General features: G+C 41.5%; 3 protein-coding genes across 3 annotated transcripts; 2 read left to right on the plus strand and 1 right to left on the minus strand.

Annotated features, from left to right (window-relative positions):
* The first annotated feature begins 204 nt into the window (after positions 1 to 204).
* On the plus strand, positions 205 to 1228 carry LOC310992037 (immediate early response gene 5-like protein). The gene has a single exon (XM_083980001.1). It carries the CDS (start codon positions 330 to 332, stop codon positions 1206 to 1208), a length of 879 nt encoding a protein of 292 aa, XP_083836127.1. The 5' UTR covers positions 205 to 329; the 3' UTR covers positions 1209 to 1228.
* Positions 1229 to 2386: 1158 nt separating this feature from the next.
* LOC310991736 (carnitine O-acetyltransferase-like) lies at positions 2387 to 9286 on the plus strand. Its single transcript, XM_083979622.1, has 14 exons — positions 2387 to 2556; positions 3774 to 4043; positions 4413 to 4531; positions 5069 to 5122; positions 5233 to 5398; positions 5539 to 5713; positions 5816 to 5994; positions 6088 to 6188; positions 6275 to 6394; positions 6483 to 6605; positions 8098 to 8233; positions 8315 to 8377; positions 8473 to 8610; positions 8715 to 9286. The coding sequence occupies exons 1-14, from the start codon at positions 2530 to 2532 to the stop codon at positions 8928 to 8930; spliced, it is 1887 nt and encodes a 628-aa protein (XP_083835748.1). The 5' UTR covers positions 2387 to 2529; the 3' UTR covers positions 8931 to 9286.
* A 140-nt stretch (positions 9287 to 9426) lies between these two features.
* On the minus strand, positions 9427 to 22605 carry adamts13 (ADAM metallopeptidase with thrombospondin type 1 motif, 13). The gene is made up of 29 exons (XM_083979620.1): positions 22433 to 22605; positions 22063 to 22129; positions 21779 to 21912; positions 21483 to 21566; positions 21063 to 21187; positions 20791 to 20937; positions 20554 to 20688; positions 19656 to 19806; positions 19438 to 19542; positions 19176 to 19330; positions 19030 to 19093; positions 18538 to 18664; positions 17098 to 17249; positions 16847 to 16967; positions 16409 to 16489; positions 16149 to 16330; positions 15880 to 16036; positions 15242 to 15371; positions 14963 to 15142; positions 14578 to 14776; positions 13586 to 13688; positions 13372 to 13501; positions 13104 to 13280; positions 12815 to 13019; positions 11750 to 12092; positions 11519 to 11662; positions 11236 to 11415; positions 10167 to 10342; positions 9427 to 10056 (listed from the first exon to the last, which is right to left on the minus strand). The coding sequence occupies exons 1-29, from the start codon at positions 22508 to 22510 to the stop codon at positions 9901 to 9903; spliced, it is 4188 nt and encodes a 1395-aa protein (XP_083835746.1). The 5' UTR covers positions 22511 to 22605; the 3' UTR covers positions 9427 to 9900.
* Between the last annotated feature and the right edge of the window lie 3535 nt (positions 22606 to 26140).

A 26140-nucleotide genomic window follows, 5' to 3' on the forward strand; every position in this document is an offset into this window, starting at 1 on the left:
ATTTTGTCCGCACTGAGATTTAAAAAGCTCAGAGCACATTTAGTGAAATGCAGCATGCCCGTTCCTACGTGCATTCTGAATGAGGCTAGTAGTGATATTTGCGTATAACAGAAGCACCGCCTCCCTCCCATTGGACAATGTCTACGTGAGGGCGTGGCAAGGAAAGATGAGAGTTGCAAATCCATGCCCTTACTGGGAAGACATGGAGCGCTATGGACACAGTCTACACGAATCAAGTAGGAATCTCAACTAAAGACATACATATTTCTCCAGTCAAGAAAGAAACGTTTTGAGAGACTGAGAGGAAAGAAAGGTTGGTCCGATTGAGGATGGAGTGTGCATTTGACGCACAGAATCTGATCTCCATTTCTTTGAGGAAAATCCAAAGCTCCAGGACGCAGAGAGGAGGCATCAAGCTCCACAAGAACTTACTGGTAACGTACGTACTGAGAAACGCCAGGCAGTTTTACATGAGCAAAAACTTGTCGCAAACGCAGAGGACGCATCAGTATGAGGACGTAGCTGCAGCCCGCGAAAGGCAAGAATACCTCGAATTGACCGGGAGCTTTACGGAGTTGGCCGATGACTTCTACTGCAACTTTACTGGGGTTGAGTCGGACACTTGGCACTGCGGAGCGCACCAGCCCAACGGCCAGCCTGCAGAGGTGGCGCACCAAGACGCATCTGCCTGCGCAATGGTTTCACCAAACGACTCTGACCTCATGGTTTCGGAAGCCTGTTGGAGTTGTGCAGACAAATCCTCCTGGGAGTTACCTATCCCAAACACACAAGCCAACCAAAAGACCGTCCTGGACTTGGACACGCATGTGGTGACTACTGTCACAAATGGATACTTCCACTCAGACTGTTGCGCGCAGCCAAAACAGCCGCAGGGCGCGCAGTGCTACGCTAAAAAGCGAAAGATGGACACAAGTTATTATATTGTTGATCCAGAGTTTTATTTGCCAGACTTTGGGCCGGTGCCGTGTAAGAGAATGAGGACTGATGATGATTCATATTCAGACTCGGACCAGTTGGACAGCACGAACATCTCCAACCTGATCTCAGTGTTGGGCTCAGGTGGACTATCTGAGTTTGTGAGTTGGCAGCAGACGGACCTTGAGCAAATATTCGCCGCTCAAACAATTTGTTTAAAACATACACTGTTGACAGGCAGCGGCTGGACTAGAGCAATTGAGGCATTTTGATTTGTATGATTGTTTTTTCTTTGTATCGCTTTATTTTATTGCTTTTAAATAAACCATGACACGACTGCAATTCTCTCTCTCCTCTGTTATTGAAAAATGTTGATGAAATGTGACTATATAGAGCAAGCTCATCCGTTTTGGTTCACTTTTGCACAGTGACGTTTCTAGTGCCAATTAATCTAACAGTTCTACACAGTATAAATGAACTGTACCTTTCATTTAAAACCTTATTTTCTGGTGATTCGTTGTACTGCACTGGAGTCTGTCTTTGGTTTGTATTTCCTGAAGAAATGAGTTAACGCTGTTCCTCTGGAAAGATGTTTGACGAGCTCCACCATGTGGCCAGTAGAGATATGTGCAGCCTCATGCACCAGACCAACGCAGAGTATCATTCTGTAAATGTATTATTTCAACTAGCCTATATCAGGGCCTGCCTTTATTCATCAATAAAACTAACATTATTTAAAAATAAAAATGTGTTGGCTTTAAATTACAGCTTCTGCTCTTAATAAATTACATCACTGTAGGTTATTGCTACTCGTGCACAGGGCCATTGTATAGGGGAGTAGGCTATAGGGTGATTCTAGGGGCCCAGCACCCAGGGCCCACAAAAAACCCCAGTAGCCTAGTCTATAATCTTTGTATGACTGAATTATTCTGCATAAGACCCTGACTAATACTCATAGTAATGCTGCATTAAAACAAAGTAGGCTAAATAAAAAAAAATAATAGGCTACATATACGTAGTCTAAGAAAAACAGTGGCAAAGTCAGGGGCCCACTTTAGTATTCTTTCAGGGGGCCCAGAATTCCTAGCAACGGCCCTGCTCGTGCACAAAAATGGCTCTATCATAGATAGGCCATGCATCTATAGGGTCTATAGGGTCTATAGTGACCTTGTAGACTATTTTATGTAGTCTTTTCCAATTTCTGTTAGTTACTATAATATGTCACCCATCTAGGCCAGAGTGGCTCTGCCCTAATCAAAACTGATGAATACTTTATGACTCTTATGGATCACTAGGCCTATCCATTAATTCTCCTTGTAAAATAAATAAGACAGCGAGATGAGGCAGCTTTTATTGCTAATGATGTGTAGGCTACAGTAGTTTAAAGGCAGTCAGGTATGTAGGCACCCTCCAAACTCCAAATGGATAAACAGGAGTTTCAGTGGGAGCTCGGTTGTCTTAGCTCTGTGGGTCCGAGGGGGGGCGAGCAGCTAGGAATAGACAGTCTGCTTGTCCTTGAGACATGACTGCCCGAGGGTTTCCCATCTATATTACCGGGAGAGTCGAGAGACTTTAGCGCATCTGTCTGACAACATGTTGGGTGTTTTTGTCAGAGCCGCGGTGAGTGTGCTGTTGTTATTCTTTATATGTATTTTAAGTGCGTTGTAACAAACGCAGTGGCCTTACGTGTAGTTTTACGGCATCAGGCTGGGTGAAGGGGGTGGGGCGCTCTGCGGGACAACAACAACGTGACGATATTAGGTTAAAATGTAACTAGTGTTTCGCCACTGCATGCTGTCATAATGTGCAGTACTGCATAATGTGAGGACGAAGTATCATTTTAAAGCGTTTCCACCGCCTCTCGTCGCGATGTTTTTGCATAACGTTAGCCTAGCATAGCCATTAGCACAACATTAGCTAAAGGTGCACGCTGGAAAAAGGACATCGGAAACACCACTGTAGTTGTAGTTACATCCACCGCAGAGGTCGTCCTTACTCCTACCTTTACTTTTATATTCGCTGTTATGACGTGTTGTTTAAGACATGATAATAACGCTGCAATACTCGGTCGTCATAATGTTTTTATTTTGAAAACCTCTACCGGAAGTTCTGTATTGTAGGCCCAGAAACTTGACCAAAATGAAAATTATTATTAGTGATTTTTATTTTATTATTACTTTTATTATTGTTGTATCTCTGACCATTTCGAAATGAATCTGCCTTGCCCCTGTTACTTAATGAACAAATTCTTTAGGACACCCTTCAAATTTACTATAAATCCTTATCATCATTAGATCACCTAATGAAATTGATAATCAGCAGTGGACATGAAGGCCCAGATAGATTTCTTGCTTTCATGTCTGTTTGTTTTAGTAACCATTCCAAAGGTCCAACTGTGTCAACCTTCTATTTATAAGCTGGCAGAGTCTACACCAGTCACTCCAACAGTAGCCTATGACTGCCTCACCCTGTTGTTTTGGTGTTGATTTTCAGATCATTTTACTGTAAAAATATGCTTTTGTACACGATCAAGAAGCCATTTCTTACTTGTGTACTTGTTTGTCACTTACACTTTAGTTTCATGTATGAGGGTTTGATTGCATACACTTCATATTTAACAACATGTGTTGACACCTGGATTTGTGAGGCAGCATCATTGACCTCTGTAGGTCAGATGTCTCTGTGGCTCAACTTGTGAGATTATCAGTAAGACATCAACGCAATGCAATCGAGTCCTGTATTACAACATTTGAACTAAGAGTAGTTGTGTAATATTTTTCCAGTGAAATCTTTAACGGCAGGAGAGAGTTTGTGCTAATTAATTTCATGTCTTGTAGCTGCGGCCAGGGGTGGTGAAGCCATGTCGCCTGGTCAGACCAGTAATACAGATTCCAGAAAGGTCCCTGATGCACCAGGAGGGTTTACCTAAGCTGCCTGTGCCGCCTTTGAAGCAGACATGTGAGCGCTACCTGGCCTCTCTGGAGCCCATTGTCAGCCAGGAGGAGCTGGAGCACACCCGGGAGCTAGTGGAGGAGTTTCTCAAGGGTGGTGTTGGGGAAAGGCTGCAGAAAGGCCTGGAGCGACGAGCACGCAAGACGGAAAACTGGGTAGATATTTGGTTTTAGAATTTTTATGTAGAAGGGTGGCGTGTGGTGGAGTGTGTCGACTAAATAAGCTAAAGCCTAACTTATTTCAGAGACTGACTCTATGTCCTTTGTCATTAGCTGCACTTTTAATTTTGTAGTGAGGTGTAAATGGTCGGCCAGTGGGGGGAGACATGGGAGTATCAGTCTGAGTCTGCAAACTCATGCTTACTTTACAATTTGAAATTCTTGAATGACAAGTTGATGTAAGGTATTTTATGGAAGAACTGTATATGTGGACCTGTTTTAGTATCAGATATCACTATGTTTACATGTAACAATATATGCAAACGTATTATATCTTGCTGTCTGACTGCTGCTGTGTTTATGTAGCTGACAGAATGGTGGATGCAGTCAGCCTATCTGGACTGCCGTATGCCTGTGGCAGTCTATACCAGTCCCGGGGTTGTCCTTCCGCGCATGCACTTCACCGATCGCCAAGGACAGATGAGGTGAGAAAGTTGGATCCACATGCAGGAGCAGCTACAGTTGCAAAACTCTTACTAATAAATCTCTATAAAATAAAATAAAAAAGCCAGTTATAATTCTTCAATGGCTAATTAAATGCACACTGAAGAGGTTGTTCCTGAAAGTGATTTACTTTGTGTTGAAGTACAGTATAAACAAGCTCAGATGAAGCTGGTATTTCAAGCCGACCTTTGCACAGGCTTCCCTTCCCTTCGCATGCTGACTATTTAAAGCGCTCTGGCTGTCCATAGCATTGCTCAGCTGTTTCTGTCCGCTGTGACCCATTGGATATGCAGCACACATGGTGTCCCGGTAGACAAATACAGCAGTTAAGCCAGTGGTTTAGGCATGCTGGATACAGGAGGCTCATCATTTGTTATCAAGTTGCACAATTAGATATGTTCATAACCAACAATTGAGTGTTGTGTACCTTATATGCATAGTAGCTTGTTGATGTTTAGGCAAATTAAACAAGAGAACATGATGTAGTTGGCAGTAACATAATTGTATCCTGTCTGCAGATTTGCTGCCAGATTGATCGCAGGAGTGTTGGACTTCAAGAAAATGATTGATACGTGAGTCTGTCTGAAATTGCTACAGATATCATAATGTTGTGACAGAAATCTCATTGTCATCTTTACTAAAATACAAGTGGATAATGGGTTGTGGATATACTGTGTCACAGTGAGACCCTGCCTGTAGAGTACCTAAGTGGGAAGCCGCTGTGTATGGATCAGTATTACCAGATCTTGTCCTCCTGTCGTATCCCTGGTCCAAAGAGAGATACTGTTGTAAACCACGCCATCGGGAAGACGGCTCCCACTCACATCACTGTGGTCCACAACTTCCAGGTACTCTAGGTGGCACTGCTGTCCTTCTCTTTGTATCTTCAACATTTCAGCATGACGTTTCAACATAAGCTAATTTTGAAATACCATTATCTTCAGTGCAGTGGCGAAATAAATATTGTCTCTGTGTCTTTTCCCCCCAGTTCTTTGTCTTAGATGTGTACAACAGTGATGGCAGCCCACTGACAGTAGACCAGATTTACATGCAGCTGGAGAAGATCTGGAACACCTCTTTGCAGACTAACAAGGAGCCGATTGGGATCCTGACATCCCAGCACCGCAACACGTGGGGAAAAGCCTACAACAACCTGATCAAGGGTGAGGAGGAGCACAAACATATCTTGATTTATTTTCTAATAAGAGAGTATATTTGGTATGAACTATATTTTAGATCCTGAAGGTTTTTTTATCCATTCTCAGATAAGACAAATAAGGAATCAGTCCGTGCCATCCAGAAAAGTATCTTCTCAGTTTGTTTGGATGCTCCGATGCCACGCGTGTCAGATGACCTGTACCAGAGCCGTGTTGCTGCACAGATGCTCCACGGAGGAGGAGCTCGCTGGAACAGCGGCAACCGCTGGTTCGACAAGACATTGCAGGTCAGTTTGAGACAAATGACCTAACATGTAAGACGATACACAGGACTGTTGACACTGGTTTGGAATTTGAATGCATCTGTAAATCATCCTCAGTTTATCGTTGGGGAAGACGGTACGTGTGGACTGGTGTATGAACATGCGCCTGCCGAAGGCCCACCCATCGTGTTTCTCATTGATTATGTTGTTAAATACATGTAAGTTTCATTCAGTTGTTAGGTTAGTGTTGTGTCCAGTTTTAAATGAATTCAGATTCACTCACTATTTCACGTTTTCTCAACAGGCGGAAAACCGAAATAGTCCGTTCACCCATGGTTCCCCTGGCTGCACCTCAGAAGTTGCGTTTTAACATTACGCCTGAGGTCAAGAGAGACATTGAGAAGGCCAAACAGAATATGAACATGTATGTGAAGTGCAGTCATGATCATCAGTATCATCGTCTTAGCTTTGATGTTATAGAAACTTACTCTTCTTTCTCTTTGTCTCACTAGAATGGTGCATGACTTAGATGTGAAGGTGCTGATGTTTTCCCATTTTGGAAAAAATGTGCCAAAGCAACATAAGCTGAGTCCAGATGGTTTTGTGCAGATGGCTTTTCAACTCGCCTACTTTAGGTAAGAGGTCGCTTTGAAAGGAGAGACTTGTTGTCACTATGTTAATGTTTTATCATTGTTGCTTTTTATCTTTAAATCTGGTATCATGTCATTGGGTTGTTAAGTCTCTAAACTTCATCCCATCCATTAGCTATGATCTTCTATGATCCATGTTTTAATGTTGACAGTTAGACTTGGACTTTGACTTGAACTTCAACGCTCAACCAATTACTGTTAATCCCCATTGCCTCTGAACTCATCAATATTATCATTTTAGGCATTGATAAGACTCCCTCCTGTTTACCGATGTTATTTCTATGTCCCATATTTTACCACTGTCTAAAAAAAATGTAGGTTCTTATCTGCAACAGTCCTCTCAACATATTACAAGTTGTGTTTTCTAGATGTTTTGCAAAGCAATAAGATGAGGAAAAAGCTTGAGCAGCAGCAAGTTCTCTAATAGTTGTAAGGGTTCCTCTTTTGATCAGTGGGTTTCTTATACCACCCCCTCTGCATTAAGTGAGGTTACTTATAAATCTGTCATCATTAGCTAGTTACTAACTTTCCTTCTGACTATCTCTCTAAACCAAATCCTGTTATTTCACTTTCTGGGGACCAGCTCAAACAACGAAGAAAAAAAGAAGAGGAGGGAAGAAAAAAACCCTCACCCTGACCTCCATTAGTGCAACCACATGCCATCAGTAGATTTGTTTCCCTGTATGATGATGAATCTCATGGATTCTGGGGGTCTTTAAAAATGTGGCACTTTTTCCTTAAAGTAACTCAAAGCTATTTGCAGCTCATGGCTGATGAGGGAATCCAGTGAGCTCCCTCTGTATCTGAGGGCCCTCCTTTTATTTAACTAGTTAGAAGAAGGAGGATGGGGGGGTGCATTTACACAAGTGATCATACTTAACTTTTTTCTTCTCAACAACGTTCAACGCACGCAAAAATAAGTACAGATAAATGAATATGGAGAAAAAGAACAAAAAGAAGAACAAAGTCACTTGGGGGGCTGAAACTACAGTAACAATAAGGGTCCCTTAATTCACGTTAGTTAGTACAATATTAAGCATTAATATATAAACTAATGTGTTAATTAATGCTGAGTAATGCATACATAATGATAACTAATTACATTATTCAACTTTTAAAAATGTAATAACTAACTTTGAGTAGTAAACATTAATTAACTGCTTACTAAAAGGCTACATTAAATAATGTGTTTCCTAATTATAAGTAATACATAATAATGATTGTTAATATATCTGTAAACAGTTAATTAATGCTTAATAATGTACTAACTAACGTTAATTAAGGGACCCTTATTGTAAAGTGTTACCGAAACTACCTCTTGATACAGAATAAGTAAATATGTGAATACATATCAAAAGAGAAACAAGGGGGGGTGTCTGCTACCTTTTGTACAGCAAACTGACTTCTAACTCTCCTTTTTCCTTTCTGTGGTTGAAATAATCTGATACATTTTTTTGTGTTTATTTTTGATTTCCAGGATGTATAATGATTGCTGCTCTACATATGAAAGTGCTTCGTTACGGATGTTTAAATATGGGCGGACAGACGCCATCAATGTGACGACTGTAGACTCCTTTAAATTTGTCCAGGCAATGGGAGATTCAGCTAAACAGGTACGGGTACAACAACTAGAGTTTCACAATAATGTACAATTTTAGAGATCAAGTTGTCTGAACAGTAAACCCTATCCACAGAACACAGAGAGGCTGACACTGCTGCAGAGGGCCGTGCAGACACATCAGGAAAACACATACGGTGTAAGCGCTGGACTTCATTAATATACATTTCATGGTGTTTTTCCTGAAACTATCTCATTAAAGTCAGTACCACACATTCAACTCTTCTTTTTTAGGCCATTCATGGACAAGGTATAGACAGACATCTGCTCGGGTTGAGGATTCAGGGAATTGAAGACCTGACATCCATGCCTGAGATATTCATGGATACCTCTTACGCTGTGTGTCAGCATTATAATCTCTCCACCAGCCAGGTATATTGCATCTAAGCAGTTACTGAACGCATGATTATTTGGTTTTTTTTTAGTATTTGTTTGTTTGAGTGTTTGCCCTCGTCTCACTTCGTCTCCGTGTCCAGGTTGGCTCCAAGACAGACTGTGTGATGTGCTTTGGTCCAATGGTGCCAGATGGCTACGGAGTGTGTTACAATCCCATGGATGAGCACATCAACATCGCCATCACGGCCTTCAACAGCTGTGAGGAGACGAACGCTGCCAAGTTTGCCCGGGCTGTAGAGGATGCTCTGTTGGACATGAGAGCTCTCCTGGAAGACACAGCCACCGCCAAGCAGTGATCCCGCTCAGGAGCCTGGCATGGCGTTTCTGTCCCACTGGGGCCGTATGGGAGCTGCAACTGAACTGGTGCTGGAGTCGCTGGCAGAGCGCCACGCCGGCATAGACACACAATGTACTGAGTGTGTTGGAGCTGAGTGGAAAAGCTGCTGTCAAAGGATTGTGGGAAGTGGGAATGTTGGTGTTGGTGATGGTTAATGCACTGCCTTTGAGATGAGAAGCGATTCTCTACGATGGAAATTCTATATTTTAATATATTGTGTTAAATATATATGCAAAAACTTTAAAATAACAATTTGCTAATTGTAATAGTTTAACTATTTTTTCCTTGTTTATACTTAACAAGTTCCTGGTGCAATATGACTTTGTTCTCACTTGACTTAAAGGTTTTGAGTGCTTGACTTTGTTTATTATTTATTTCAGATCAAAATAATTAGTACAGAAGTACAAACATCACCATCTTTAAACTCATCAGAAATTAATTTAATGGCTGTTAAAAAAACATGGGGTGTTTTAAACAAACTTAAAGGGACAACGAGGAGTTTCTATTTGGTTATAAAAAAAGTCTCACGTTAATGTGGATGAATCTACGTTACCCACTCTTGTTAATGGGCCCATTTTCGATAAATATATCGTTTTGTCTCTATCGTTATTTTGTTATTATTAGTGGTGGCGGAAATGCTGGTCGAGCCGACCAGTGTTTCTTTACTTTCGGTTGTGTGGCGAGTCATGAGAATAACGCCGCCGAATCGCCGTTTATGGTCGGAACTACGACGGTATGTGATCGTCTTCGAACCTCTGACTTTAATTCTTGATGAATGAAAACATGAGTCTGTCTTGCGCCGGTCAAAGAATTTCACGGTGCGCGCGGAGGCTCATAAATGTAGTGTGAAAACGCTTCGCTTTTCCAAAACTCCTCGTTGTCCCTTTAAACATAAGAATGGAAACCTCTTGTGTAAACCACATTAAGTATCAAAGCCTCACAAAGGAATATTCAGCTCTGAAGCTTCCTTTGGTACGCAGGTAGTCTCCATGAAATTCAATCTCTGCCATATTTCCAGAGGAGTGCCACTGAAACAGCTGTTGTCCCTTAAATACATTGGTCTTTAACACATCCATGTCCCGGACCTGAAATAGAAACATAAGATAAAATATTGCAGTAGTTATTATTCTTCCACATCTTTCCTCTGAAACACACAGCAGAATGAAGCAACACAAGTTAAAGAGCCTGCCCGCACCATAATATACGTCGACTGGGAGTTGGTGGCGTTGAATACTAATCCTATGTCTAGCGCTTGGATTCTGATTTTCACCGAGGGAGGGGCATTGATGAGCACTCGACAGGTGTGGTTAGTACTGGAGGTTGTTGGGTTCTCAAAGTGACCACTGGGGGAAAACAGCTGAATGTCACAATCTGTTGGGTCAAAGACAGGATGTATTTAATATGTGGTGGCAAATAAAACACATGAATGCCTGTACAGTCAAATGCAATCCAATGCAATGCGAATAAGGCCAAATTATTAATATTTTTTAATAATACATACACAAACAATGATATATAGAATTTTTTTGCATTTTTACTTAATTGCAGGGCTTTTGTATTGGGTTGCATTAGAGTGCAAGTTTTGAATCTTTTTGCTGCATTATCCTCCAACATGGGCTTTTTTTATGTAGGTACATCAATACATCAATTTTCATTGTTTAAAAATCTTGGTAACACTTTACTTGATGCCTATGTCTATAACACATTATAACCATACTTATAATGAGTTATAATACAGTTATAGCACTGTATAACTATAGTTATAAGCACTCATAAATTACCATAAGGCTTTGTAGCATAATACACTATAAAGCATTTTATCATGACTTATAAGGTCACATATTATAATACGTTATGGTAACTCGCTGACAATGCCTACATCGATAATACATTATAGTTATAAAGTGTTATAATTGGCTTATAGACGTGTATAACTATCATTATAAACACTCACAAATTATCATAAGGCTTTATAACAATAAGCATAACACATTATAGAGCATTTTATAATGGCTTATAAGGTCGGTAAGTATTATAATTTATGATGTGTTATGCTTATTGTTATTAATCCTTATGGTAATTGTGTTATAGTTATACAGTGCTACAACTGCATTGTAACTTATTATAAGTATGGTTATAATGCGTTATAGAGATAGGCGTCAAGTAAAGTGTTACCAAAATCTTAATGTAATATAAATATCTTTAGAGACAACATACTGAATACAGCCCAGCTATGAACACAATGATCATGCACATTGTCTTACTGTGATGATGGCTCCTCTTTGTGTTTTTCTGTGACTTGTAGGTGAAGACGATCCCATTCCCTGGAGTGAGCAGGTTTTGACGAACCAGCAGGATATTAGTTCTAGTGGTCACTTCACTACCTGCTGCCTGCGCACACTTCCTCACAAATGCCAGTCGGTCGTAAAATGCCACGTACTCCTCTGCAAGAACACATGCACAGAAATCGGCATTCATTTTTTATGGAATATCTGGGATAGTGTAAGTGTAAGTAACATTGTTGAGATATTAAAAAAACACACACACTTTTTCTGCAATCCAAGGAGCTGGATTCCACTTTAATGTGAATGACCTCATCTAAGGGTCGACCTATGGACACTGTGCAGCGCCTGGGGACATCCTTCAAATCCACTGTGCCTGATTCGTCCAGAAGTAGCTGTCCACATGCACCTGGAAAAGAGCACACACTGTTACCATGATCCTGCATCTGCGTCCAGCTCTTACTGTGAACAGGTAAAGGAGTCAAAGTGTTTATGCCTTTAGGGGTTGGGGTGGTTGTAGTGGTCTGTGGGATCGTGATTGCCTCTGTTGGACTCGGAGGAGGATGTCCCATGTGGTGCAGTAGTGTTGTATCTGTGTGGCTCTCAGGAGGAGGCAGGAGAGGTCCCTCTGTGAGGTCAACCGTCATGATAGCTTGTGTCGCAGTGGCAGCGTCAGATGGTGTGGGCACCACATCTTCGCAGCTGCTGGTGGAACAGCCCTGGATGGTGATGGGTTTGGGCATGTGCATGCAAAGCAGAGGGCTGAGGGGCTCAGGCTTTGAGGGGCCCAAACAGGACACAGCCCTGGACTGGATCCCATATCCACAGGGGACTGAACACTAGATAGAAACAAAGCACAGATAGGTAAGCTCAAGTCTCAGTGTCAGCAACGTCATACAATAAACATGAACATTACATGTGACTTTTTTTTTCTTTCTTTCTTTTAAATGGACCTGAAGTCTAAAATAATAAAGTTTACTACTAATAAACAGTCACGTCCAAAGACAAACAGTAATAAACAGTATTCTGGTAAACAGTGGACAGGTGGGAAACTGAAGGGCCACACCAACAAGCATCAGCAATAAAACAATAACAGAATGATTAATGTTGATATGTACTAAAACACAGGGATTGAATGATAGCAAAAAACGATATAAAACTATTTCTACCACTAGAAATATTGTTTATTCTGTTTGTATTTTTACTGCAAGTTTTGTTGTGCAATTCTTAACATTATATGGGTGTGTGACCAATGATGATTTAATTGTTTATTAATCCGATTATAATTTTTCTGCTTGAGGAAATAATTTATCTTTCTGGAAACAAGATGACAAAATATACACAAAAAAAAGAAAGAAAAAAAAGCATCTTGTGTTTTGTTTTGTGTGACCAATGGGCCAAAACCCAAAGGTATTCACTTAAGAGTGATTTTAAAGGAGTCATTTTTAAAGGATTAACAGATTAACATCTAACAAATCTAATTTAACTAATCCAATTTAATCTAATCTGATATAATGAAGCCTAATCTAGTCTAGTCCTTTCTGTCTCCTGTGAAATGTACCTGGCTCCATGGCTTCACCTCCCACCTGAAGGTGCAGACTTGCACCAGGCAGGGCACTGTGGTGGCCGGTTTGACGCTTGCATGGCAGTTTTCCTCTGGTACCACACTCTCTTTGCCGTGGACAAATTGGACGCAAGACACAACCCTCTGAGAAACACCCAAGTCACAGGACACAGAGCAGGGCGATGTGCTGAACACCTTCCACCTGCACAAGTAAGAGTGGTGGTAAGCTCCTCTCTTTGCCTTTGCAGAAATTGATTTCAGATGTGTGTGTGTGTGTGTGATTTACTTTGCTGGGCAGCTGTGAGTGTTACATGAAACCACTGCTGTGGGTTTGAGAGAGGCACTGCACTCGGAATCCTCCACAACCTCCTCCTCCCCCTCTGCTTCAGCAGCGCAGTACAGCACCCTGTTGGCCACCCCTCCTCCACACGTTACACTGCAGACTCCTTGCTTAGAGCGCCACCTGGTTGTTAAAAATATCTTACAGCTGTTATTTGCTGGATAGTATAGCAGCACATATAGCTACAGGCAAATACCAGACTGTGGGATCTCACATTGGAGGGCAGGGAGATGTGCTGCAGATCTCAGAGGTAGGAGAAGGTTTGGTGGAAGCATCACAGTGGAAGTCCGGCACCCCCAGTCTGGTCTGGTGGTCCACACAGGAAAACCACACCTGCAGGGTTCCTACATAAGCATCAGGCATTGGATGAGCGTGTCTAATGAGGACCTGTTGTTTTCGAAGAGAAGGTGAATATTTTTTTCACTCACCATTGCCACAGGTCTTTGAGCACTGGCTGATAACAGGACTCCACACATACACAGGATCTTGTCTAGAGCGGGGCATCAAACCAGACTTGACTAAGGGCTGGTCCTAGATGAGAAAAAATAATGTTAAGGCGTTTTTTTTTGTGTTTTTTTTTTTTAAGGAGAGACACTACAGGTAAATAGGGTAAAAATTTTAACTAACAGACATCACCATGAAACTTCCCAAGTTATCACTTACATTAAGACAAATATCTTTTGTATTACAAGTTTTGTCAAATTTTATGTTTAAATATGTAAATGAGGCAATATCTGATGAAATATGCACTATTTTGCATACATTTCCAGAACCAAAATCTGAACAATGGATAAAGCTACTTTTTGGATATCTCTTTTTATCACTGTAAATGAGAAAATACTGTCACCAGCCCTAAAAAAAAAAAAAAATCAAATTTCACCCTGTTTTTTAGGAATAAAATTGTTGTATAAATCAGGCTGTGAATGATATATCAACAAACCACTCTGTAAAAACCTTCAGAATATAGACAGGAATCAAACTGGAAGGTTTGGTGTCTCTAAGTGCTGCTGAAGTGGAGATTTCAGGCTCAGAGTCTGAGGAAAAACTCATTTTGAGAAAACGGCCTTTAAAGAGTTGTACTGTAAAATTCCACAGATTGTTAATGTAAATCATACTTTTACGATTGGTTGCTGATAAAAAGGAAATGACAATTTTTAGAGCCTACATCATTGTTCAGGACACAATGATACCTGACATGACATGGGTCAGACAACAAGTACAGCACAGTATGTCACAGTAGCTGTTAACTTTTGGTGAATTTAGGAGGAATCTACTGATGAAAGAGACACAATTTTCTACCATTTCTTTCAACTTTTCTGAAAGAACACATGTTAAGGAAGAAAAATAGCCCAAAATCTCAAAATTGATCGGTGCATGAAAACAGTGTTTTTGCCTGTAGTGTCTCGCCTCATGACTTTACCTCTCCCTTAGATTCCCACCCTATGGGACAGACGTCAACCACGCAGGGTACAGAATCAGGTGGTTTGATCTGCTTCGAGCAAAAATTTTGATCCACTTCAACATCCTGACCAGCTTCTGGGCGAACACATGACACGACACGTTTGGCTTCTCCCGGCCCGCACACTGCCGAGCATTCCCCCGGCTCTGCCACATGCCATCTGTCAACACACAAAGATGGTTTTCACGTAAAACCACTACTTATGGCGCAAATACTAATTTGCTTAAAACTGAGGCGGTGGGATAACACCTAAAACATTCATATCCTGTGGTCTGATGACAGTATTTGATTCATGCACTTAATAAATACACATCATGAGCTGAACAGTACAGTGCAGACTTTATACCTGGCAGGGCAGTGTTGCAGGTTGCATCTTTCAGCAGTGCTGGGAGCTGTATCGGGTGGACATTCAGAATCTGGAACCTTCACCTCCACAGCTCCTTGTTTCTGAACACATCTTACAGGACGCACCCTCTCTCCTCCGCCACAAGAGGCACTACAAGGCCCGAATGTCCCCGTATCCCACCTTCAAAACAGTCAATTATTCATATGCGCCCATATGTGCTGATCTGTGAATGTGTGTCAGTCAGAAAGGACTAATACAGAGATAAAGACTGAACCTAACCTGGGGGGGCAGGGTGAGAGCTGACAGGTTGTTTGGAGTGGCACAGGTGGTGGAGGTGTTTGACAGTTGTGTTCTTCCAGGTGGTTGTTTGTATCTTCATCAGCACAGATGTACACATGCTTCTGCACACCTTTAAGAACACCTTTTAACTCAATTATCCATGATTTAATTTCAATATTTAAAAAACAAGTTTTAGTTGGGATAACGGGGATGAGGAAAATCAAAAAAATGTCACTGTATATTAAAAAGGTTCATATTGTTGCGTCTATTGTGCTGTATGTGATGCTTCAGTAAATCAGGTCAGTGGACAGTTTGTGGCATTTTCCACCTGAAACCATCTGAGATAAGAACAATGACGAAATGAATTTGGCACATTCAACACTTCAGAATCCTTATAACAGAGAGACGCTTAGCATGAGATAAAAGCCTGCTCAAAAAGGTCATTATTGTTGCACACAACAGCTTCCTTGCTGGGAACTCATTTGTGAAAGCCGCTGGCTCCTAGAATAAGAAAATTCAGACTATAATGTGCTGCCAAGTCTGTGAACGTGTAAAGCATCAGCCACAGAAAGCTTCGTACAAAGATGGGTGTCCTTTTTTGTGCTTTTCAATATGAGTTGTGATTAACAGTTACATACCTGATCCACAGGTGACAGAGCAGGGTGTTGTAAAGACAATCCATTTGCCTTTAGGTGTGATGTCTGTCGAGTCACTGTTTCTGGTTGGCACATAGAACCGGTAACTAATGTTTGGATTCGTCTTCTCACCATATTCTTTTCCATATTTGCGATAGACCTGCAAAGAGAAAAACAGTGAGTGAGATTAGTGCATGCTGCATTTGTATGTGTGAAACCATCTGCCATCTGTTAATATTCCAAAAGCTGTTTGTCAGATTGTCTCTCTTGACCTGTATGCTTATGTCCTGTCCCAGTGGTCCAGGCAGCAGCAGCTCCTCCGTCTCAGGCAAAAGGTCAGGGGTCAGGTGGAGGCGGTACTCTAGATGGTTATCATCCAGTGGGGAGGGGTGGGTCATACTCAGTGCCATGATGCCAGTTCCAGACACAATATACCGATCCCCAGACATTACAGCTGCAGACACAAATGCCAAAAATATAAGTTTCGGTTTTGTGTAGAGACATAAACATTTTGCTAAGTTATGGCACTAACCCATGTGAGTGAAGAGAGGTGCCCTGTTCACAATATGAACCTGTGTGGTATTCGATGGCAGAGTAAGGAAGGTGGTGTACTCTGAAACAGAATGGTTTGGTGGACAATACAGGAATGATAAAGGCATTAGAGCTGCACTTTAACTGTCATTATTAATTTATTGTAATTGAGCATTAATGCAATATGATAAAATAGTAAAAAGTGCCTATAATACAGTATGTTCCTTAATCACAGCAACTTATTTGGTCTACCAAGCAGTCTAAACCTTAAAGGTGTTCAATTTACAGCCATATGAAACAACGAAAAGCAGCAAGGCATCACAGCAGGAATCAGAAAATGTGATACTTTTTCTTAGTTAATGATTAAAAGATTAATTGACTATCAAAATAGTTCAATTTCACTGAATTTGTTCAATAATTATGCACTGTGGCTTGTTACCTCGGGCCTGACCACCAGTATAGGAGTCAGAGGTCAAAGTGCAGTTCGATCCATCTCCACCACACACTCCACACACATCTCTAACTTTCCCAGAGTGCAGCACGCCATCACAGCCAAACAGCTGATCAGAGAGAAACAGTACAATTAAAAAGGTGTGTGTGAGAGACTGAGTGCGAAAAGAAAAAAAAAGTGTGAGGAAGTAAGAAAGCATCTGCTCTCTAACATGTTTGGTCTTGCTGAGTCTTCTCTACCTGACATCTCCCTCTTAGACAAGCAGCAGTGGAGCCGAAGGCAGGCGGACCGTTGTCTGACTCACAGCGAGTCCCATCCACAAACTGGGAGCCACGACTCACTATGAAGCTTTCTCCGTCTGACTGGCACATGTATCTGCACTGCTCATCCCCTGGACAGTTGACAGAAAAAAAATATTGGATATGCAGTATACAACCACCACACCAATAATCTGTTTATCAAATGGAGAGTATTAAAGTTTGCTGACTTAGTAAAAATTAAAACTGCACAGATAATATACAAAGCCAAGAAAAATGTACTCCCTAATAATATTCAAAACATGTTCAAGGAAAGAGAGGGGAGATATGAGCTAAGAGGGAAACCTAACTTAAAGCAGATATCAGCTTCACGGCCGTTTCGGCTAATGCTGCGTTCAAGGCAGGCTTTTGAAACCGTAAGTTACAGCTTCAAGTCACAACTACGACTTGGTAGCGTTCCAGGTAACCCGTAGCTCGTGTTTTTACCATCCTGTTGTCTGTGAAAGTTCCCTATAACGGCCACTCGTAACTTCCGACCCGTGAACTCGTAGGCTACCAGATCGAACTGGTATGACTTCACAGGAAGGAAAAACACAAAGTACGAGTTTCTTTGAACGCACCATGAGTTAGCAGCCCCCGCCCTTGTCAGGCATCAATTGGTCCTCGTGCTACGTCACCACATTCACGCGCATCCCTTGGCTGCACACACAGCCCTTCATGCCGTTCTCTCTCCTCATTGGATAACACTTGTATCCCACAAGGAAAATTTTCTCCTCGGGTTACAGCAGAGCAGAGTGACGGAGAGACTCGTGTTTAGGCTGAAATACTTCATGTAAGTGATTGCTGACGGAAAATAGGACTATTTAGGACTTATATTAACAAAAACATTCCACTGATATCTGCTTTAAAACAACCAAGAATAAATACTAAAGCATGTGTGTCTCTGTGGTGGAAGTAAAACTGTGGAATAGCTTGACAGAGGATCTCAAACAATGCTCAACATAACACAATTTAAAAATAGATTAAAACATAGCATGATAGAAAGCTATAAAACAGGATTGATTAATTGGGTGCTGATTGCAACTGTAATGCTGTTAAATTATTTATTTATTTTATTTTTTGGCTTAATTTGTTAATTATTGATTAGATACTTGTTTCTTTCTATGACTCTGAAACCATGAAGAGCTCTAATGGATTTAATGGAATATTGAATTAAAGGGTAGGCATTTATAAGCTAGATAGCTTCAGCCTAGTTGAACAAATGATGGTATTATGGAAGGTTGACTGACTGTGATTGATGCTCAACTGTAAACAATTTTGTGTAAAAGATCGAATTAACTACTACTACTACTACTACTACTACAGTCTCTTTACTCATTTTACATACGGGGAAAAGAAAAAAAAAGTTTTCTTGAGGCCCACCTTTTGCAAAGCCTACAGCGGGGATCCATGTGTAGAAGGAGGCAGTGTTTGGCAGCAGGTAGAGGGGCTGGAGGTTTGTCTGTGAACACTGCTCAGCCATGAAATCAAGCTGCGTGCGCTCACATGGCTATTGCAACAACAACAACAAAAAAAGGAATTTTTAACTTTTCCAGTCTGATGACAGCGTTTGTAACCAGCACCCAAAAGCACAACTGAGGCATTCATAGTACTATTCTCTTCATCTAAAATTGATTGGAAAGACAGCTCACTTTGCCCCAAGCTCATAGTCTCACTTTTAAAGGACTTCTCTGCCTCCAATTATCTGAGTCATACTTGTATTTCTGGGGGCCTCTTGTGGGAGCGCATGCTGCGAATCACTAACACAAAAAATCATTAAAACGAGGGACAGTTCTTGGTACAGTCATGCACTAAGTAAACAGTATTGACTTACTGTATGGCGGCCCAATGTTAACATAACCAGTCTGAACTTACTTGCTGGTGACAAAGTTCAGCACCAATATCAGGACCTTGACACTCATTCCCTCCGAAAGCAGGTCTGAGAATGAGCCAAAACAGATATTTTATTTTGAGGATGTTGAGCACCATTATTCACTGGTCGCTTGCATTTCATTTGTTACCTTGGGTTGTTGCATTGTCGTGTGCGGTGTGTGACTCCCCCACCGCAGGTCCTTGAACAGGGGGAGAACTCAGACCAGCTGGACCAGGAGCCGTCCACCACCACCACAGAGGAGCTGAGCTCGTATGGGGACACACAACGCCCCTTCAGACACCACTGCAAGAGAGGATTTTACCTCATAACAAATATGCTTGTGCTTTCCGTATGTAAATAATGACACTTAAGGGGGGGGGGGATACAAAATGACTCACTCGGAGCAGTACCTGATTTGGTGCACACTCTGTCCCGTCCAGCAGTGGAACCAGGAGGCGTTTGCAGGAGCTGTCGTCATCAGGGTTAATTTGACAGGACAGAACACGACAAACTGGCTGATTAGAAAGAAAACCAATGTTATAAACAAGGCCAGAAATGTGATATTAATATATATTTGTGAAGTTAAATGCCACCTGGTGGTGCCAGGCTGCTATTGCAGTAGACTTACCAGGTCTGGATTACTGAAGGAGCAGGCTTTTGCAGTGGGACCAAAAGCTATACGACACTGATCATCGACCCCATAGTACAGACCGGGCTTCCAGTCCTGTAGAGAGCCTTCCAGTGCAGGCAGGTCATTCACACACTCAGCCTTCCCTTCACTGGAAACACCAAAGCATGTTACATCTCATTCCCAAACCTCACACAGTAGCCTACATCACACCAAAAGACTTAATCTGCTTCTCTATGTTTAAAGGGACATTGTGTAACTTCTGTTATCTATTCATGAAAATTGATTATTTTGTTCAAAAGTATGTTTTTCACCCCCATCAACAAACTGAAGTGTTCCAGTAAGCTCTGAATTTGCCGTTCATATCATTCATATATACATGGAGCGGGTAAGCTCGAGGAGGAATGGAGCGTTACACTGATGCTGCATTCATGTGCAGTCGGGCAGACGGCCGTCGGTAACAAACCAGATGTCATTTTAGTCACAGAAGTCGAGAGAAAGCTGGTAAAACGTGGCTCAGGTAAACAATACGACATCGCCATGACAACATATTGTCACGTGTGTTGTTTTGCCTCGTGCTGACGGACCCCATAGAGCCTTGCCGTTTATGCCGTTACGTGCAGCAGCTGTCGTCCGTCTGCCGTCTGCCCAATTTCACGTGAATGCAGCATGAAAAATACGATTGAGTTTGCGATATACAACCGCAACGCTATCCTACACAATGTACCTTTAAGTTGCTTTTAAAGAATTTCAATATGAAGAACAAATCCATCCACCAACCCAAGGAGAAAACTTTTTGATATAACTCATAGATGAATTGCCCCTTTCAACAGTGCCAGATCTGCATGATGAATGAGAGGCATTTTCATGCACAGCTGCTCTGCACAGGTTGGCCCACCTGAAGAATGTGAGCAGCTGCTGTCTGCTGCAGGGGGACCAGGTCAGATCAACACTGTTGTAGCCTCCATCAGAGGCCATCATGAACCCACTCCTGCTGCAGGTGTTTCCTACTCCATCATGGTTGATTCCAAAACTGAAGGACAGGAAAGGAAATATACAATCACAGTTGGAGTTTTATATGTGAATTTTAAAACAGATGTTGGTGCAATGTCACTTCCTTGAGTGTGTTTTTCACCTGTGGCCAATTTCATGACCGATTGTGATCCCCAGGTCAAAGCCTGTGTCCTCTGTGATCACACAGCTCCAGTCACTGGAACAAGCCCCGCCCAGCTGTGCTACTCCCCTGACCTGCTTGTTCCCATCAGGCAACACCAGGTCATACCTGTTTGTGATGGGTGGAGGATGTAATTATAGAAATGTGGTTTGTTCATCCATGTATCAGACATCTATTTATAATATAGCTAGTTACATAGCAACAGACAGCTAGCAACAGCAACAGCAACATACCTTGTAACATACAACAGAAGATCAGCATGTAGTGGGTCTGTGTCGTTGGGGGGATTTATCCTCCTGCCCCAGTCACACACACTTCTAAGTGATGAGGTGATGTTGGTAGACATTTGTATCTCTGGCTGGAGGAAGGATGATAGTAACAAGAAAGGACAAAGACTTCTAAGAAAACCAAATAATACGTAATGGTTTTCTCTCCCTCTATTTTGGATTCATCTCCTGTCCGAAACGTTTATACTTTCTCTAGAATAACTTTATATAGCACAGGAGCAGCAGTGTAATCTTCTTCAACTGGTGCACACACTCACAGTCTTGCTGGATAACAGAATTGGCTGAATACCAAACATTTCATGTACAGCTATTGAGCTTTAGGATTATAGAACTAACATACCACAGGTAAAACAAAGAGCCCTTTACCTCTGGCTCTGATAGGATGATGGTGCGGACCAGATGCACACGCATGTTGGCCCCCAGAGTCATGTCTCTCAGCAGCTCTGAGGCCTAGGTGGAAATTGATATATACTATAAGTCAGTTTAACATATTCCAGGAGTCTAATGGGACTATAGTATTGCAATTCACTCTTTAGACTTGGTTACTTTCCAACATAACATTTAAATTCATTTTTCATTATTGCCTTCTCTTATACGAGCTCACAACATCACAGTCTGCTTGGGAAACTGTGATTTTACTCAGTGTTTGTGATCACACTTACAATTCTGAGGTTGGTGAGGATGTATCTTTCTGTATCCTGCTTGTGAACCTGCTGCACGTCAGGTCCCACCACCACCAGCAGTTCAAGGTGTGTGATATCGGGCATCAGGGCTGATCGACGCTGCCTACCACTCTCTGTGAACAAAAAGAAGATACAGTCAAAACATACACCGGTGAGTTACTAAAGGTGCTTATATGTACAGGTATTGTTTTTTCAATGCATATATCTGCTAACCTTGTAACATGCATAATATAAATCATATTGTATGCCATAGGAACACATACCGGATGCATCAGGAGAAGAATCAGGAGAGGAAACTAAGTCTCTATGACTGGAGAAGGCAGGAGATAGCTTTTGGAGGAAATAAAGAGCAACACAGATTTGAGTTCCTTTAGAAACAGATGCTTTGTGACTAAATTTAGATCTCTGGCCCAAAAATACTGGATGAAAATACAAAGATACTATGAGGTTTTTGTTTTTTAGTGGCCCAACATGTAAATCCAGTAAAACATGGTTACGGCTCTCCACAGGTCATGGGATTTCACAGGATGATAAACAGCTTAAAGTTGAAGAGTTCAATGTACTTTGCAGAAGTTCCCGAGCTGTGGAATCACTAACCGCTGTGCTCCTGTTCACCCGCGGCTTTCCACCTACCTCGTCCAATGGAGATCTCATTAGAGCGGTGAAGCCAGGCCGCGGTAACAGCAGACAGAGCAGAGTCATAAAAAACATGTTTCCCCTCTTCCTGTGCGTCTACCTGCTCTGCTTTAGTACTAGGACGATGCGTGATCCTCCTACTCAGGCAGGACAGAGCCCAGCCAACAGGGTATGAGTAACATGTGTTTATGTAAAGAGTAGGGACAAAGTTGATGACTGACACACGTCATTTGCTTTTTTTTTTTTAACTGTGGGAGCAAGGGAAGAGCTTTCATTGGCTGGCTTTTTTTTTTTCGTCTTCTCTTTTTTTGTATGCTATGACTAATTTGTGTCATTGCCTGCCTTTCGTCACCGAGAAATAAAGACTTCTTTAATGATGAGAGAGAATCAGTGTTGGCAGCTGCATGCTTTATTTAGCAACCAAAATCTCCCCTGTTGGGATTGTACCCATATTTCTATTTAGGCCTTTCTCGAGCTGCAATCACTGCTGAATTAATCCTAATTATCATAAAATAATGGTAAGCAGTTGTTGCTTGATGAGGCCAATAGAGGGCAGTCACAACCCTGGAAGAAAAAAGAGGGAGCAGAGGCACACATACACACACATTCCTCCACAAGTGTGTAACAAAATAACATCCTCTGTGTCTGTGACAGATGTAAAACATTATCTAACGCTAAAACACAGGAGATTCACAGTGGAAACAACGCAACGACAACAACAACAAAAGCAAAGCTCGAGTGGACAAGCTTCTTCCCGTGGATCCTCGCTAAAACTATTGTTCTTTTACTACTTTAAACTGGGCCAGATAATTTTCGGTCTAAGCTTCAGCGTCTAATAGGGATTCCTTTTATATAATTTGATAGCTCGGGAGTAATTTTGAATATGTCCTCATGCTGATGGTACAAATACAGTAAAACTAGGGCAACCATTTTTTTTTCTTGCTTTGATAATGACACAAATGTCCAGCTATAACAAGAATGTATTCCACCCTTCAGATAAACTCTGAAATGCAGAAACTAAACTGCAGAAAGCCTTTAACTCCCCTCCTCCCTCCCCCCCTTCCTTCCTGAGGGGGTATAGTTTATCTCCATAAAGCAAGGATTCAAACCCATCTGCCATTAGTCTGCCAGATATCTGCCCGTTGTCAGTCTGAATTAACAGCTGGGTGTCACAGGCATTACACCAGCGTTGCTACTCGGTATTGCTGCTACTAAAACCTCAATGCCCTGCTGGATTTACCAAGCACAACAGACTGTGATAAGTGTCGTTGGATCCTCATGCCCATGTCTGTGCAGAAGATGGTAGGGATTGTATATTTATGATGTCCTAAATTATATATATCTAGCCATATGGGATGCGCAAGTGGGCAACAACAGATGATGCCTCAGGAAAATGTTGGTTGGTTGCAGTAAGTGAAGAGGGAGGAAGTTTTTCGAGGAACCAAGCTAAATACAGAAAACCCATAATCTCTGGTATCCTGTTAACTTCATACAGTGACAGTTTTGCTCCCCGGTGTCCTCAAACTTTATTGTCAAAATGTATCATGAGTAACACTGGGTGAGAACCTTTCAAATGGTATGTTAACTTCTTACATCCCTTTGCACAGACATGTATTTACTGTAATGAGATTTTGTGTTGTGATCCCAACCTCTTAGCATTTCATTTTGAGATGCATTTATGTAGAGTGGCTCTGGCTGGTACATAAAAGGTTTCCCGTTCATCTGCTTTTCATTCCATCCATCTGTCGCGCTGTTGTAAAAGATTAATGTGTGCAAAAACTATAAATGTTCACCTGACTGTTTATGGCGGCTCATCACCTAAACCGTAATGTGTGTATGCTGCACAGAGGATAAGTATCAGTGCTACACTTTTACTGTTTGACAGGAAATGATTAGGGATGTTAATCTCTGGAGCAGACATGGGAACCTTGCTCAGAAAGCACATGCTTGACAGACTGGGCGATAAAATAATTGAAACTCTTCGCTTGACCGTGACTTCATTTTTATCGTGCAACCTATCAATTGCTATTATAACCAGAGGGCCTTGGTTAAATCTAGCACACCTTTGATGTCTGACTCACTGAAGCTGTGTTTCTGTTCAAAGTTTGTTGTGTGGCTATTTATAAAACTGCCAGAGTGATGGATCAGACGTTGAATCAAAGTTACAGCCATATATAAAAATATCACCAACAAATGGCCTCATAAGATCCACTTTTCAAATAAACTGATATTTCTCTCAATCGTTATGTGCTGTGTTTATGAGCCACTCTGTCTTCAAGTTGTAATGCAAGAAAATTCGTAAACGCAAGAATATTTCCTCCTGCTGATGGAGTTCTTCCTTCTAATATTGTTTTGATGGTATAATGTCAGCTCTCAGATGATGACTTTCCAGCATGTAATGCAATACCAATTGTTCTTTTCCAGGCAGTGTTTTCTTTCTGATAGTCCCCCAGCTGTTTTAGCATATGTCAGCATATCTGTGAGCACGCTGCAGGGGCATTTAATGATGCCCCTGCCTGCACCGATGATGATGATTTAATGATCGTGGTGTGTGGTCTCTGATAAATGGACAAAGATCTTCAAGTAATTACACAGAATTGTTTTCAGGGGAAGAGCTTTTGTAGAGTGCATTTGAGTGATAGGTAGAGCTTGATGCTCTGCATTACTCTGCAATTGAACTGCCACACTTTCTATTGTAAATGACTTGTATAAGAAGAACGGGAGTTAGATGCAATTGTGATATTTCTGTATAGTCTGTATCTTTGTTTTGTGATACATACATGATAAAGTGGGATAATCTAAAAATGTCTCCCCTGTGATTTCTATCAGTGATATATACTTATAAACAAAAAGGAATAGAAATGAAGTCTGATAATAATAAAATATTATTATACTAGTAAATTATATCAGCAAACAGCTTCAATATGTTCTTTCTTTCAAAACACCCCCACCCCGTTTGACAACACTGATGTATTCAGAATTTACGGAACAAACATTCTTTGTTGGACTAAATGGGTGGTTGAAAACTGTGCTCTGCAAATAAAATCAGTAGTCTGAGTTTAGGTCAGTTTGCCCTCTGTCTTTGACTGCAACACACAAGACAAATTATGTTTCTAAAAGAATCAAGTCTTTGCTCAAGATTCATCAAAACTACAGCATAAAAAAGATGAAAAATCCATTGATTTATCCCATTTTCCTATGACCTTTCTCCTGTGCCGTGCCCCCTCTATTCCTCTGGGACTACTGTAGCTGCAGCTGATTGCAACAAGGGACTGCAGGAAAGGGCACTGAATACTAAGCTGGCCGAGTTAGACTGCCTACATTTAGCTCCAACCCTCCCATAAAAGGATTGAAATTTCCTATCGGGATATAAAGTGTTGTTAATGGACAAATCCTATAACTGAACATCTGTTGGCATGCTGCTATGGGAGCTGAATTTTAATAAGCTGCACGTGGAAAGATCTGACTCCAAAGTTTGGACTAAGGCACTGGTAACATGAGCAACAAGCATGAGCAACAAATTAGACTCGTGGGAAAACGACTCGTGCTTGCATTTTTCATGTAGCTTAATAAGCAATCGATACGAGAACACTTCAGAACATTAATCTTTCACTTTAGACCGATTTGAATATCTGTACTTCTTCACAAACATGCCAGTTTAGAAATCTGTGCTTCTCATTCCTATATTTGCACGGTTCCTCGGCT

This window comes from Trachurus trachurus (genome assembly GCF_905171665.1).
Source record: "Trachurus trachurus genome assembly, chromosome: 9".
Classification (NCBI taxonomy): domain Eukaryota; kingdom Metazoa; phylum Chordata; class Actinopteri; order Carangiformes; family Carangidae; genus Trachurus; species Trachurus trachurus.